Below are 15,437 nucleotides of genomic sequence, written 5' to 3'. Positions count from 1 at the left end.
TCTGTTATAGCGCCACCAAGAGGCTCAATCCCACTATTTTTTTTATGTGTCCTCAGAGTGAGCCCATACATATTTGTCAGTTTTGGTGAAAATATCTCAATTTGCTTCGGAGTTATAGACATTTATATGAAAAAACACGTAAAAAATGACTGACACATGACTTTGATTGGATTTTACTACCCCTTACTATCAATATTTTCGCATTTGGGCATTAGAGTTCAGTTATCGACCTATGTTTCCAAACTTCTGATGGTGGTTTCGTCTCAATCGGACTAGCGGTTTCGAAGATATCTGCAAATGTTTTTTAAGCGCTAAATCACAACGCTACACAAACCGTAAGGCGAAACCTAGCATGTTTGGTATCGTTGGACTCGGCAAGGATTCAGGAGTATAAGGAGATGAGTCTCATAAAAATAAGTCGACCACACCCAAAGTTATAAAGCATTTGAAAAAAAATCACCACTAGGTGGCGCTGTTTCGAAACTTCTCACGCTCCTTCAGGGCATCGTGTTGATGACCCATACCAAGTTTCATAACAATCCGTTCATGCGTTCTTAAAATACAGCATTTTAGCACAAAATTCAAAATGGCCGATATAGTAAAATTGGATATCAGTCGACTCGGCATGTTGCCCTGAATCTAATGAGATTTTATGATTTTATTATTTTATGATTTAATTTTATGATTTTTGGACAAACTGTTCAGAAGTTATAAGCAAAAACAGCCATTTTTCATATCTCCGGACCAGTAGGTGGGGCTACGCCGAAACACAGCATGTAGCCTCAGGTCATGCTTGGGATGACATGTACCAAGTTTGGTCTGAATCCGATTAAGCGTTGCGGAGATTAGGGGTGGGAATCTTTTACCATCTCACGATTCGATTCGATTCCGATTCTTGAGGCCACGATTCGATTCAAAATCGATTTTCGATTCAAAACAATTCAATTTTATTCATAATGATTTCTAATCAGGTTTCTGATCATGATCTACTCTCATCTACGGAGACATTAAAGTGTCTTTTTCACATTTATTAAGTTCAATTCTCAGGGAAGTGCCTTTTATCAAAAACATTGAAAAAATATTTTTACTTGGTACTTTTAAAGCAAAGTATTTATGATGACCCATAACAAACTTACTTCCAATACTTCCTATATTAATTGTATTAATAAAACAAATGGAAGTGATTTGGCAAGTCAACTGTAAGGTTACATTTGCCAGCATATGTCCCAACATTGCTGAGAACCAACAGGAAAATAAATGTGTGCCTGTACTAGCAGCGTACTTGTAGTAAATTAATACAAACTTCAGCATATTCTGAATCTCTAGCATTTAATAATAGACTTCTAACCAACATCCTCTTGTTATTTCCAATGAGCAATATAATCCTTCAGACAAAAAAAAAAACATTTTGCTGTAGCAAATTCACAAACAGTTTTCGTTCAAAAATATAGAATTATGTACCAGAAGCTATCATAACGTATAATGCTTGTGGACTTATGCATATTCTGAATAATTAGTAACATACAAAGTCGCTCTTGACTTATACACAACTAAATAATAAAGAGTTATGACTTGAAATGTTTGCTGTATACCACAATCAAAAATAGCAAAGAAAGTGAATGAACATTCTGCAGAGAGTAACTTACAGTCAAAATGTAACTTTTTGTGACTGGCATTGCACATATTGCATACAGATCAGATCGGTTTACACAGCATATTGATGTGAAAACTAAACAATACAGAAATTAGCTCTCATACAAAAAAATTCTAAATAGATCACAATGAAATTGCCAATGTTCCATACGTTAGCTTTTAACGAAGACATTCTCTGGTGCCGTTCGGATTTGGCGCTCAGCCATCATGCGTCTGTTATGTGCGCGTCTCTGTTATGTGCACGCCACAGACTGTCCGCGCACTGCACGTCCGCTTCAGAGTTCCGCCTTTTGCGTTCCTTCAATGTTACGTTATTAGATTTTTTTTTTTTTTTTTTTTTTCTTTCAGAAAATCGATTTTGGACATTTGTGAATCGATTCAGAATCGTCCACGTCCCGAATCGCGATTCATCTAAGAATCGATTTTTTTCCCCACCCCTAGCGGAGATACAGCCTTACGTCTGTTTTCGCAAGCGCTACGTAAAATTTGTTCGTGGGTTTATCGAAAACGGCTTGACGAAACAACTTGAATTCCATAACTTTTTGTCGGCATGGTCTGTAGATGATCTGGTTAAACTTTCGTGAAAATCGGAGCAACGGCCTAGGGGGAGTTTGAAAAAGTAGTTTTTTTTGGAAAATTCAAAATAGCGAAAAAAATTCATGACGGAAAATGACGGGTGCAATCGAATCATTGTCAATTAAACACATTTTGTTGATAGGCCTTGTGGTTCGAAAGTTATTAGCGTAAATATGAGTGACACTTTGGACAGGTGCGCTAGAGGGATTAGTTTTAAGACACCAAATTTGGTATGGTGACTTTTTGGACTGTCCTCTATCAGTGTGCTAAATTTCATAACTTTCCCGCAAGCGGTTCTATGGGCTGCCATAGACTCCCAGAGCGGAAGAAGGAAGAATAATAATAATAAGAACGGGAACAGATACAATAGGTGCCTCTGCACCTTCAGTGCTTGGCCCCTAATAATAATAATGCATTTTATTTAATGGCGTCTTTCATAACACCCAAGGTCACCTCACAAGCAATATACAGGTCACTGCATAAGAAAATACACACAACAAACAAGCCGTATACAGATAGCATGCATTAAAATCTCAATACAACATGTTATAAAAAGCTTGTATAAAAATATGTCTTAAGATGCGTTTTAAAAGTCAACAAGCAATCGCTACACAAGAGAAATTGAAGATGAAGATCTGAGAGCATGTGAAGGAGTGTAAACATGATGTTGTGTAAGGTATTGGGGTGCAAGATTATGAAGTGTCTTATAAGTAAGAAGCAAGATCTTGAATTCAACTCTATACTTTACTGGAAGCCAGTGCAATTGCTGAAGAACTGGAGAAATGTGCTCAGTAGAAGGTGTTCTAGAAAGAACACGAGCTGCAGAATTCTGAACCAACTGAAGCTTGTGTAGCAATTTGGAGGGAACACCTGTGAGAAGAGCATTACAGTAGTCTATATGTGAAGTGACTAGTGCGTGAATAAGTACTGCAGTATTATTATTTGAAAGAAAGGGACGGAGACGGTTAATATTTCGCAAGTGGAAGTATGCAATCCGTGTGATTTAATTTGAGCTTCAAAGGATAATGTGCTATCCATGATGACACCCAAACGTTTGACCTGTGAAGAAGGACAGATTGCGGTATTGTCAATGTACAAAGAAAGACAATTAGATTTAGACAAAACAGATCTAGTGCCAACAAGCAAAGCCTCAGTCTTGTTGCCTTGTTTACCTTCCAGAAGTTAGCTGAAAGCCAATCTTTAATTTCAGCTGAACAGCTAGACAAAGATGGTGGTGGAAAAGAACCAGTGGGTTTGACAGACAGGTAAAGTTGGGTGTCATCCGCATAACAGTGGAAATTAATACCATATTTCTTCAAAATATAACTAAGAGGGAGCATATAAATAATGAAAAGAAGCGGGCCCAAGACTGAACCTTGGGGAACACCAGTGGTGACTGTAGAGGTTTTTGATCGAAAACCTTTAATACCAATAGAAGCTAACCTGTGAAGAAGTATCTTATGTGAGACAGTATCAAAGTCTCAAGGACAAGTATGGATAAAAGTCCAGAGTCAGCTGCCAACAGTAGAACATTGGTTATTCTGACAAGAGCAATTTTAGTGCTATGGTGGGGACGAAAGCCAGATTGAAATTCTTCACACAAGTTATTATTGGAAAGATGTTCCACTACCTTAGAGATAAATGGTAAATTTGAAATTGGATGAAAATTATCAAAATTAAATGGATCACACCCTGGTTTCTTAAGTATGGGAGTAATAATAGCAGATTTAAGATATGGAGATACAGAACCAGAAACAAGTGAAGCATGAACAATTTTAGTAACTGGAATATTTACCGAATTTTTTTTTTTTTTTAGACCTAATGGAAGTGAAGGAGGAGAGTGAAGAACTGAGTGAAGTGAAGGAGGAAAGAGAAGAACTGAGTAAAGTGAAGGAGGAGAGTGAAGAACTGAGTGAAGTAAAGGAGGAGAGTGAAGAACTGAGTGAAGTGAAGGAGGAGAGTGAAGAACTGAGTGAAGTAAAGGAGGAGAGTGAAGAACTGAGTGAAGTGAAGGAGGAGAGTGAAGAACTGAGTGAAGTGGAGGAGGAACATGTTAAACCTGGAGAAAAACCTTTGAGTCGCTCAAAGACTAAAAATATATCTTTAAAGAAAAGAGACAAGAAATCTACAACCTGCACTCATTGTGGAAAGCGATTAGTAAATAAACAAAGTCTTGAGATTCACATGAGAATCCACACCGGAGAGAAGCCGTTCACATGTGATCAGTGTGGGAAGAGGTTTACATACAGAGAAAGTCTTAAATTTCACATGAGGATACACACTAGAGAGAACCTGTTCACTTGTAATTGCTGTGAAAAGAGATTCTCAAGCAAACAACATCTAGAGAATCACATGAGAGTTCATACTGGAGAGAAGCCGTTCACATGTGATCATTGCAGAGTGAGTTTCTCTATTAAAAGTCACCTGAAGCTACACATGAAGATCCACACTGGAGAAAAACCTTACAAGTGTTCACACTGTGACAAGAGATTCAGTCGATCATCATCTCTGAAAACACATGAGAGGATCCACACTGGAGAAAAACCTTACAAGTGTTCACACTGTAACAAGAGATTCAGACACTCATCATCTCTGAAAAAACATGAGATGATCCACACTGGAGAGAAGCCGCACACGTGTGATCAGTGTGGAAAGAGTTTCTCTATTAAAGCTCAACTAAAGCTACACATGAGGATCCACACTGGAGAAAAACCTTACAACTGTTCACACTGTGACAAGAGATTCAATCATCCAGCAAGTCTGATAACACATGAAAAGACACATACTGGAGAGAAACCTTACAAGTGTTCACACTGTGACAAGAGATTCAGACACTCATCATCTCTGAAAAAACATGAGACGATCCACACGGGAGAGAAGCCGCACACATGTTATCAGTGTGGAAAGAGTTTCTCTATTAAAGCTCAACTAAAGCTACACATGAGGATCCACACTGGAGAGAAACCTTACAAGTGTTCACACTGTGACAAGATATTCAGTCAGCCAACAAATCTGAAAACACATGAGAGGATCCACACTGGAGAAAAACCTTACAAGTGTTCACACTGTGACAAGAGATTCAGTCAGTTAGCACATCTGAAAAAACATGAGTGGATCCACACTGGAGAGAAGCCGCACACATGTGATCAGTGTGGAAAGAGTTTCTCTATTAAAGTTCAACTAAAGCTACACATGAGGATCCACACTGGAGAAAAACCTTACAAGTGTTCACACTGTGACAAGAGATTCAGTCGATCATCAGATCTGAAAACACATGAGAGGAACCACACTGGAGAGAAGCCGCACATGTGTAATCAGTGTGGAAAGAGTTTCACTTTTAAAAGTCACCTGAAGCTACACATGAAGATCCACACTGGAGAAAAACCTTACAAGTGTTCACACTGTGGCAAGAGATTCAGTCGATCATCAGATCTGAAAAAACATGAGAGGATCCACAACAGAGAGAAGCCGCACACATGTGATCATTGCAGGACGAGTTTCTCTTTTAAAAGTCACCTGAAGCTACACATGAAGATCCACACTGGAGAAAGACTTTACAAGTGTTCTCACTGTGACAAGAGATTCAGTCGATCATCAGATCTGAAAAAACATGAGAGGATCCACAGCAGAGAGAAGCCGCACACGTGTGATCATTGCAGGACGAGTTTCTCTTTTAAAAGTCACCTAAAGCTACACATAAAGATCCATGCAGTGGAGAAACCACATCACAGCGGTCTGAAATTGTGGTAAGTAGTTCATATTTATGTGCAGTGTGGTGACCATCTTTCCATCTATGAAATACAGTTGATGCATGTCCCATAAGCTTTATTTATTTTGAAAATAATCGTAAATTTGGAAAACAAGTAAATTAAATCAGAGACCGATCTAATCAACTCCACAGTCTCAAAACTGTGTCCCTTTCCCCAATTGGCCACACCTTCATCTGACTACTGTCTAAATCACACTGACATCATAGGTTCAGACCACCTCATTACATCATTAGAGGAAGACAGAAACTTAAATAAATGCATATAAATTCATACACGTATAACATTTTAAACAAAATAATTCACAGGCTCCTACAGTGCTGAAACAACAAAGTAGTTTCCTTTCATCCACAATGAGCATCAGGACATTTTGTTGTTTTCATTGATATCTGCTTGGAAAGTTTTTCATTATTATTAGAAAGTAGGTGCAAGCAGGGCCTAAAACTAACTTTTTGTCACACCTGTGATAAAAGAAAATAGGTTTTACCTGCCATGACACAATAACAGGTAGTTATGACACTAGGGCTGTCACTTTTGAGAAAAATCTAATTCGAACGGGTATCAAATATCAAGCAATGTATTTGAATATATTCGAATATCTACGAGATAAAAAAACATGTAAGTAGCATTTATTTAGAAATGTATTTCACAAAAAAAAAAGTTACGGACGGGACAGTTCTCCGTTACGGATGTGAGTGCTCTGAAAGCGGCACTAAAAGACTGCTATAAAACTTTAAAGACCTCAAACAGTCTTAATTTATTTTCGTTTTGTATTAATTGTATCTTAATTTTAATCAATGTTTCATCAACCAATTGCCTGGATTTAATAAGTAAATATAGTAGAAAATAGATAATCACCACACAGATGCGCCAGCACGTGAACTGGAGCTCGTCTCATAAATGAACCGAAACTCAGCGCATAAGGGAGCCTGCTTGCCTCACAGATCTAAGAAATATATAGAAAGCTTGATATGTCTACTTTTAAACAGAACAATTCAAAACGAAAGAAAACAGACTGTTCTCTGCTTATGTAATCCGTATGAAATGTGCGTTTTTCTCTGGTGCGTTCACTACTGCGTAGATTGTGAGTCAGCATCGTCAACTTCATCTTTGCAGCCGACACTGACACAGAAAACACTTGTTTATTAGTAAACAATTAAAATGTCTCCTAGCTATACCTGGCATATTCATAGTCATTGCTTTTGCCGGTTCTTTGTGACAGCTTTTAGGTGCTTTATTGGCAGCGCCACCCTTACGTTACTTGAACGCGTCAGCACCGAAAACATGAACATTTTTTTTTCTTTTCTTTTTGGGGGCATTTTGTTTGTGTTCAGGCTTTCTCAGTTGTCTTTAGGTTAATGTTTCAGTTAATAGTTTTTCAGTTAATTTGTTCAGGGGTATAGGCTACAGGAGCAGCATGTACTCTCGCGGCTGTAGACGGTAATGTTTTCTCTTGGTTCATGTCAGTCAGTATGAATTAATATTGATATTGAAAATATACTACTTTACCATCTACGGTGTAGAACCCAAAATATTTTCAGACACTACTTTTTAGATGAGTTGGGGTCGTAATTGTCCACTCAGGCTGGCCGTTCTGTGTGTTATCTTCCATTTTCAAAACAGGGTGGCTTTTGGCTATTATTCGCTTGATTTGGTCATGGGCCTACGCTACAATACGTTTACAGCGCCCGCTACTGGATGAGATGGCAAACAATAAAATAAAAAACAAACGGTCTAATCTCAGCAGACTGAGCCACAACCTAAGTCACCTCAGCCAAGGGGAAAACCAGTCAGGTCCCAGTGTGGCTTCAGGGGCCCCAAATATTCCAAGTCTCAGCAGACCGAGCCACAACCCAAGTCACCTCAGCCGAGGGGAAAACCTTTCTTCCCAGTGCCTGCAGCTAGATGCCAGCCAGAAAACCCTCAGGGAGGGAAGAAACCGCAGGCAACCTAATTTGTCTTTATGTTCAGGATAAAAGAGCAACAGCATCTCCCCCTCCAAACAAATGAGAAGGGGTTGGACACAGGAATTTTTCACAATGAAAAAGTTTGTTCAGTTGTGAAGTTGACACCAATTTCCCCAGTGCCCCACAGACAATTTCTTCCCCTCTGCCCTTGAGGCTATAATGAAGGGCAGAGAGCACAAAAAAGTCAAGTGAGTGAGAGCTGCAAGTGGGAGCACATGCACAGTACACCCCTGGGTTTTATCCTTAACAATCAGGGGTTATAATCTGCAATTTGCTGTACAACCTCCACTTTCCAGTGGTGTGTTGAAGTCAAGAGCAGAAGGGGAATCGTCTCAGATTTTAGAAGAAGAAACCGCCTCTCTGTTGAGCAAGAGAGCAAGTTGGATTGTGCTGCCGGAGGTCAGCTATCACAGCTTTTACTTTTTGTACTTTGTCATTCCCATGAGAGGGGGAGGTCTCCGTTCTGGTCTGGATTTGCAGAACCTCAACAGGCACCTCTGAAAGTACAAATTAATAATGTGTTCGCTTAAGTCTTTGTCATTTTATTCGTCCCAAAGACTGGAGTATGTCAGTCGATCTGAAAGTTAAATATTTTCACATAAGCATCTACCCTGCACACAGAAATTTCCTCAGGTTTTCCTGTTAGGATGTAGCCTACAAGTTTTTGACGGTTCCTTTTGGGCTGTCATTAGCCCTGAACAGTGTTCAGCAAATGTGTCGAACTAGCTCTGACACTGCTGAGAATAGGGTCTCAGAGAGTCAGCTTGTTTGGATGAGCGACTCCTCTGTGCTCCATCGCAGCAGAAGGCAGATATAGATGCAGAAGTGTGCATGTCTCATCTGGAGAGCTTAGACTTCAGGGTAAATGAAAAGACAACCTGTGTGGTGCCCAAACAGGAGATGATCTACCTGGGTCTCAGACTGTCCTGTATCAAGTGTTTCTGGCAGAGTAGTGCATTGGGTCAATTCACGGCTGTCTGTCCATTTTTCAGAAAGGGAACAGAGTCCCATTTAGTCTTTGTTTTCTGGGGCTGATGGCCTGGACAGTTTCTGTCGTTTCACTGGAATTGTCGCGAATAAGAGAGTTTCAGCACTGGGTAGCAGCACAGCGCTGGTGCCATCACTCTGCATGTGAGATCTCCGTCACTGGAGAGGTTGTTCTTTTCTTGAGTCAGAAATTCTGCAGAGGGCAGTTTATTTAAGAAAGCTGGTGATGACTGATGCATTGCTCACAGGTTGGGGTTCGAGGGCAAATGGCCCATCTCGCCTCAGAACACACACAAACTTCCTAGAACTGTTAACAGTGTTTCTGACATTGAAACATTCTGTGCAGTTCCTAAGGAACCAACATTTTGACATAAATCACCAGGGGGCACACGCTCCCCTCAGCTTCACAGTCTTGCACCATAACTGATTGTGTGGGGCATGACTCGTTTCCAGTCATTAAGGGCAACACATGTTTGGGAATAATGAATGTGGGGCTTATCTACTATCCAGAGGAAATCCTCTGTATGGAGAATGGGCTCTCCACCCTCAGGTAGTTGGCCAGTTGTGGTAGAGGTTCAGCCGAGCTGCCGTAGATCTCTTCACCTTGAACAAAATCGCTCATTGCCCTATTCTTCTCTCTGCCTTCACTCGGGAACTTGGGTGGCTAAATGCACTGTTGTACATGTTTCCTCTGATCGTCCTTCAACTCACTCTACTTATGAATGGAAATTAATGATTGAGCAACTGTGTGCACAGATGCATTGGTCCTTTTCTCTGTTCCTTTGTGTATGTGTCATGCTCTTCCTGCTGGAGCTTTTGGATAAGGGCAGATCCTTTTTGCTGCGATTTCTGAATGCTATATGGGGCAAGAAACATCCGCTCGTCTGCAGGTTTATGAGAGGTGCGCGGCATCTGAGCAAAGTTTATAAGCCACTGACTCGATTCCAGGATTTGTCTGTGGTCCTCAGCCCCTTTTGAGGCTATAGGTAGTATTGATATAAAACTCCTTTCGCTAAAGGCTGCTTTATTATTGTCTCTTTCAACTGTGAAGCGGGTTAGTGAACTTCATGCTTTGTTGGTTCGTAACTCCTCTTTGCAGTTCTCAGCACCAATCCAGTGTTTGTGCCTAAAGGAAGCAAAATTAAGTCTGCTCTCGCCTGTAAACCGGTGGATATACTGGCTTACCATCCGCCACCTTTTTCATCATCTGAGGATGAATGGCTTCACTGTCTCACTATTTTTGAATGAAAATACAAAGGAAGAGTAATCAATCAGTTGTTTCTTGGGCTGATTCTCATAAGGGTAAACCTATTTCACAGGGTAGTGGAAGCTATAATATTCGGTTGTAATAGCATGGGACTCTTCCGGAGGGGCTAAAAGCTCATTCTTCCAGAGGTATGGTAGTTTGTTAAAAAAAAAAAAAAAAAGTTTTCACATAAGCTTCCATTCTGTTCAGGGAATAGTTGTGATCGATTACAGTTTGTATTACCATAGTTTTCCGACAAATGTGATTAACTGGTTTATAATCTAATATATATACACTCACCTAAAGGATTATTAGGAACACCATACTAATACTGTGTTTGACCCCCTTCCGCCTTCAGAACTGCCTTAATTCTACGTGGCATTGATTCAACAAGGTGCTGAAAGCATTCTTATAGAAATGTTGGCCCATATTGATAGGATAGCATCTTGCAGTTGATGGAGATTTGTGGGATGCACATCCAGGGCACGAAGCTCCCGTTCCACCACATCCCAAAGATGCTCTATTGGGTTGAGATCTGGTGACTGTGGGGGCCATTTTAGGCCCAATTGGCACTAAGGGGCCTAAAGTGTGCCAAGAAAACATCCCCCCACACCATTACACCACCACCACCAGCCTGCACAGTGGTAACAAGGCATGATGGATCCATGTTCTCATTCTGTTTACGCCAAATTCTGACTCTACCATCTGAATGTCTCAACAGAAATCGATACTCATCAGACCAGGCAACATTTTTCCAGTCTTCAACTGTCCAATTTTGGTGAGCCCGGAATTTTGGACAAATTGTAGCCTCTTTTTCCTATTTGTAGTGGAGATGAGTGGTACCCGGTGGGGTCTTCTGCTGTTGTAGCCCATCCGCCTCAAGGTTGTGCGTGTTGTGGCTTCACATACCTCGGTTGTAACGAGTGGTTATTTCAGTCAAAGTTGCTCTTCTATCAGCTTGAATCAGTCGGCCCATTCTCCTCTGACCTCTAGCATCAACAAGGCATGTTCGCCCGCAGGACTGCCGCATACTGGATGTTTTTCCCTTTTCACACCATTCTTTGTAAACCCTAGAAATGGTTGTGCGTGAAAATCCCAGTAACTGAGCAGATTGTGAAATACTCAGACCGGCCCGTCTGGAACCAACAACCATGCCACGCTCAAAATTGCTTAAAGGGATACTTCACCCCTGGAAAGATGAATGTGTATTTAAAATGGGTCATTTATGTAGAAGAAATGTGAAATTATTTTTGAATTTGGAGCTTTCTAGACTGAGAAAAGCCAGAAAATGTATTTTTGGCTTATGTGGATGAAAGACAACAACTCCCAGAATGCACTTGCTTCGCTGCCCTAGGAGGTCACTCCCAAGCCACGCCTACCGGTAAGAGAGCGCCGTTTAAAACAAGGCTAGGCTACTAGTGAGTCTCCGTGACGAGTCTTCCCTGGATTTCGAGATCGCCCAAAATGTCCGGGATTCGGCTTTTGCGTTCTACAGTCGCCATTCATTGTTTACTGTGACGAGCAGGATGAGGCTAGGGCCGCGGGAGAACGGCGCGAGGCCGGCGCCATCATTACTGAGACGCATCGGTCTCGTATCTCTCACGGAGGAGCGGGTATTTTCTTAGCAATGTTAAAACGCACATCAACCGATCACTTGTTTAGCGTTCATGTAAACACTACATTCAGATTCACCAATTGGAATGAAATTCAGTTAGATTGAAACAAAAGGTGTGCATGTAAACTATGAATGGCGACCGTAGAAAGCAAAAGCCGAATCCTGGACATTTTGGACGATCTCGACGGCCGGACATATCCGGGAAAAAGAGGATGGTAACCCCTAGTACTCAGCTTTCTCCTACTACTCAGCTTTCTCCACAGAACAAGAGCCTGCTAGCTTAGCTTCCAAAGAAAGACGGCAGAAACTATGTGTACATTCTGTGAGTGAGATCCCACCCTCTATGGGCGGGTTAAACACATGCGGAACAGCTCCTCCTACTGGCTGTAGTCTTTAACCTCAGGCCAAAAAATCCTCCGATTTTTGCGTCATCGGAGGATTTTTTCCAGACAAAACATACATAAATCTCTCGTCTCAGGGGGATATGCATGGTAATTCGAATATACTACAGGTTTTCTACTAATACAAAGCTTAATGCTAAATCCTCAAGTATCCCTTTAAGTCACCTTTCTTTCCCATTCTGACATTCAGTTTGGAGTTCAGGAGATTGTCTTGACCAGGACCACACCCCTAAATGCATTGAAGCAACTGCCATGTGATTGGTTGATTAGATAATTGCATTAATGAGAAATTGAACAGGTGTTCCTAATAATCCTTTAGGTGAGTGTACATTGTATCTAACATGTATTAGAAAATATGGCTATATAAATACACCTCTTGTTCAATAACATTAAGTCTGATTCAGGCTGGAATTGGTTTGAAAATGATGCCACCCATAATATTTACTAAGTACTAGAGCTTGTAATTATGGTTAGGGCTGGGACATTTCCCGAACACGCACTAAGCGCTGCCAATCATAACTCACTGGGCCAGCTAACCAATCCCAGCACATTTCGTATTTTGGATGGAAATACTCGTTGAAGCATTCAACCAGAGGATCTGTAATAATGTCTAAAACATAAACAAGACTTAATAAAAGTGCATAATAGGACCCCTTTAATTAAATATTTGATTCATTATTTTGACATTTGATATGAATTTGACCTAGGAAACCCCTAAAATGCTGGTGAACTGGGAAATCTGAAAGCAATTTCACGCTAAACACATTTTGAATAAAAACTGAATTTTCTTCAGGAAATATTTCTGCTATTTTCTTTGGTCTTTAAAGAAATGTGCTGACCAATAAGATATAAACTTTGAGCTGCTGCACATACACATTTAAGAGCATTTTGGTGGCACTAGTGAAACCAGCATTAAAGATTAAAGTTACTTTAAATTAAACATTAGCATTTTGAACACTGAACACTTTGAACTACACGAGTAATCCATGATTAGCCATTCGTGTAAAATGGTCCATTGAAAGTTTTTTTTTACATTTACAAGACATTTACGTTTATTGCTTTGGCAGATATTTTTACGACGGCTTAAAGTTCAGTGCATGTATCGCCCTCTGTTGAACAGGCGTGAATTTGCTTTCCCTTCAGTCCAACACACATTTGTTTGACGTTTGTTGTGAAAGGGCCGTCTGTCAACAAATTCTCACATTTTTGCATGGCTTAGAGGCCAATCAGCTTGTGTCGTGTAGGAAACTGTGATTTCTCACAGATCATATGTCAAGCCTGCATCATCTAGAGTTTCATGACCAAACTAGTGATTTATAACACAAATCATCTTCATGACATTAAAATAGATCATAATCGTGCTCAGCAGTTGTTGACCAGATTTGATGGGATTAAAAAGACTATTATACTCAGTGATCTTCACTTTGAGCTTCACTTTTCATTTCACGTTTGTCTCTCATTTGAAATCTCACATGATTTAATGTTTCTTTTAGACCTGATGGACGTGAACAAGAAAGGAATAACAGAAGCCAATAAATCTGTCTCCTGCCCTCAGTGTAAAAAACGCTTCACATGTAAATCAAGTCTGAAGATTCACATGAGAGTTCACACTGGGAAGAAGCGGCTCAGGATTTCTCTCTGAAATAACATCTTCTCATTCTGAAGAAAGACCATTTAACTGTGATCAGTGCGGTAAACTGTTTCATTGGGTATCAGTCCTGAAGAAACACCTGAAGATTCACACAAAGGAGAAGATTCATCCTTAATATTACAGGAGAAAAGACACAGCGGTGTGTGTTTCAGTGAAGAAGGCCTTTACTACAGAAGATGAACTGAAAGACCATCAGAAAATTCACACTGGAAAAAAAAACATTTCAAGGCAAAGTTCAGGAGTTGAAGAAGAAGGCCTTAACACTTTTAAGAGATACATGAATATGATATAAAAAAAATCTATTTTTTCATAAGAACATCTAGTTTATCTTCCACTTCTACTCTTCCATGCAAACGCAAGATATACTTTCATGTATCTTTGAAACTGGACACTTTTCTTCTCTTCTTCTCTTGAGATGCTTTGGCTCTTATAAGTCAGTAAAGAGAGAGAGATCTGTCTCATTCACTTTTACTTAATGTTTGTATTTGTTATGTAATGATTGATTAAACTCTTTACTCATTTTATTCACATGAGTATGTTTTTATTTCTTTCATCGTTTGTCGGTAACAAAAGTTATGGGATTTTGATAAAAACAGGTTTAATTATAAAAACAAATAAACAATCATCAAAACATTAATTGAAAGTATTTTCTCTTTTTCTGATTTATGGCAGTGTCTCAGAGTAAAAAAACAAAACAAAAACACAATGTTGTAAACTATATTGAAAAATGGCCACCATTTTGGTAACATGGTTGCAAAAAAAGGTGAACCAGATATAAAATAAGGGAGCAAACTTGACCTGATGTTGACAATCAATATGGAAATTTCTCCAACCTCCCTCCACTGACCATTTGTTGAAAACCTGTAACCATTTCATAGTTGACCTGTTTATCTAAATGTGATGAAGTGCTTGAATGTTTCTAACATGAATGTTCTTCAGCATCATGAATGAATGAAGAATAAACACCAACCTCTTTGTTCTTCAGGATCTTCAGTGTGTTTCATTCTGCAGGGTTCTGGATCACTCATGTTCTCTCTGTCCTCTTTAATAAACTCAGTCTTTGCAGATTTCAGCTCTTCCTGATGCTCTGATGCTCGTCTTCACTTGTAGCTGATGGGAATTTACAGCATTAATTGGAGAATTACTGTGGGAGGAGCTTCACTGATGATGTGACTGCAGTGGGAGGAGCTTCACTGATGATGTGCTGCATTGGGAGGAGCTTCTCTGATGATGTGACTGCAGTGGGAGGGGCTTCACTGATGATGTGATTGCAGTGGGAGGAGCTTCACTGATGATGTGATTACAATTAATTAATCAATACAAATATTCTACAACATGCAGAAATATAGAAAAGATTAATAACTTGTAAATTCGTCCTAATATAAATAAATGTTAAGAAAACAGTTAAAATCATAAAAACAGAAATAAAGGTACATATAGTAGCCAACAAATCCCCTCAGTCTGCTGACACCAATGAAATGAGCTTTAAGTGTAAATTTACAGGCGATCTGAAGACATCAGCATAATAAATGAGGTGAAAACAGGAACTGTTGTCATGAAATAAAGAGTGTTTT

General features: G+C 39.8%; 2 protein-coding genes across 5 annotated transcripts in view; one reads left to right on the top strand and one right to left on the bottom strand.

Moving 5' to 3' along the window:
* Positions 1-14,845, top strand: part of LOC307155943 (uncharacterized protein) — a 48,998-nt gene extending 34,153 nt beyond the window's left edge. For all 4 annotated transcript variants that reach the window (XM_079866999.1, XM_079867000.1, XM_079867001.1 and 1 more), the window contains exons 3-4: positions 4,046-5,975; positions 13,706-14,845. In XM_079866999.1, the coding sequence (XP_079723125.1) occupies positions 4,046-5,975; position 13,706 (1,931 nt within the window). In that variant the 3' untranslated portion in view covers positions 13,707-14,845. The remainder of the gene's footprint in view (positions 1-4,045; positions 5,976-13,705) is intronic.
* The window catches only part of LOC307155885 (uncharacterized protein), a 468,056-nt gene that overhangs the window by 97,591 nt on the left and 355,028 nt on the right, over positions 1-15,437 (bottom strand). The gene's annotated exons all lie outside the window — the stretch shown is intronic.

The sequence above is a fragment of the Squalius cephalus genome, assembly GCF_949319135.1.
Source record: "Squalius cephalus genome assembly, chromosome: 1".
Taxonomy (NCBI): domain Eukaryota; kingdom Metazoa; phylum Chordata; class Actinopteri; order Cypriniformes; family Leuciscidae; genus Squalius; species Squalius cephalus.
The sequence above is the reverse complement of the archived record's forward strand: the minus strand, read 5'-3'. Positions and strand labels throughout refer to the sequence as shown.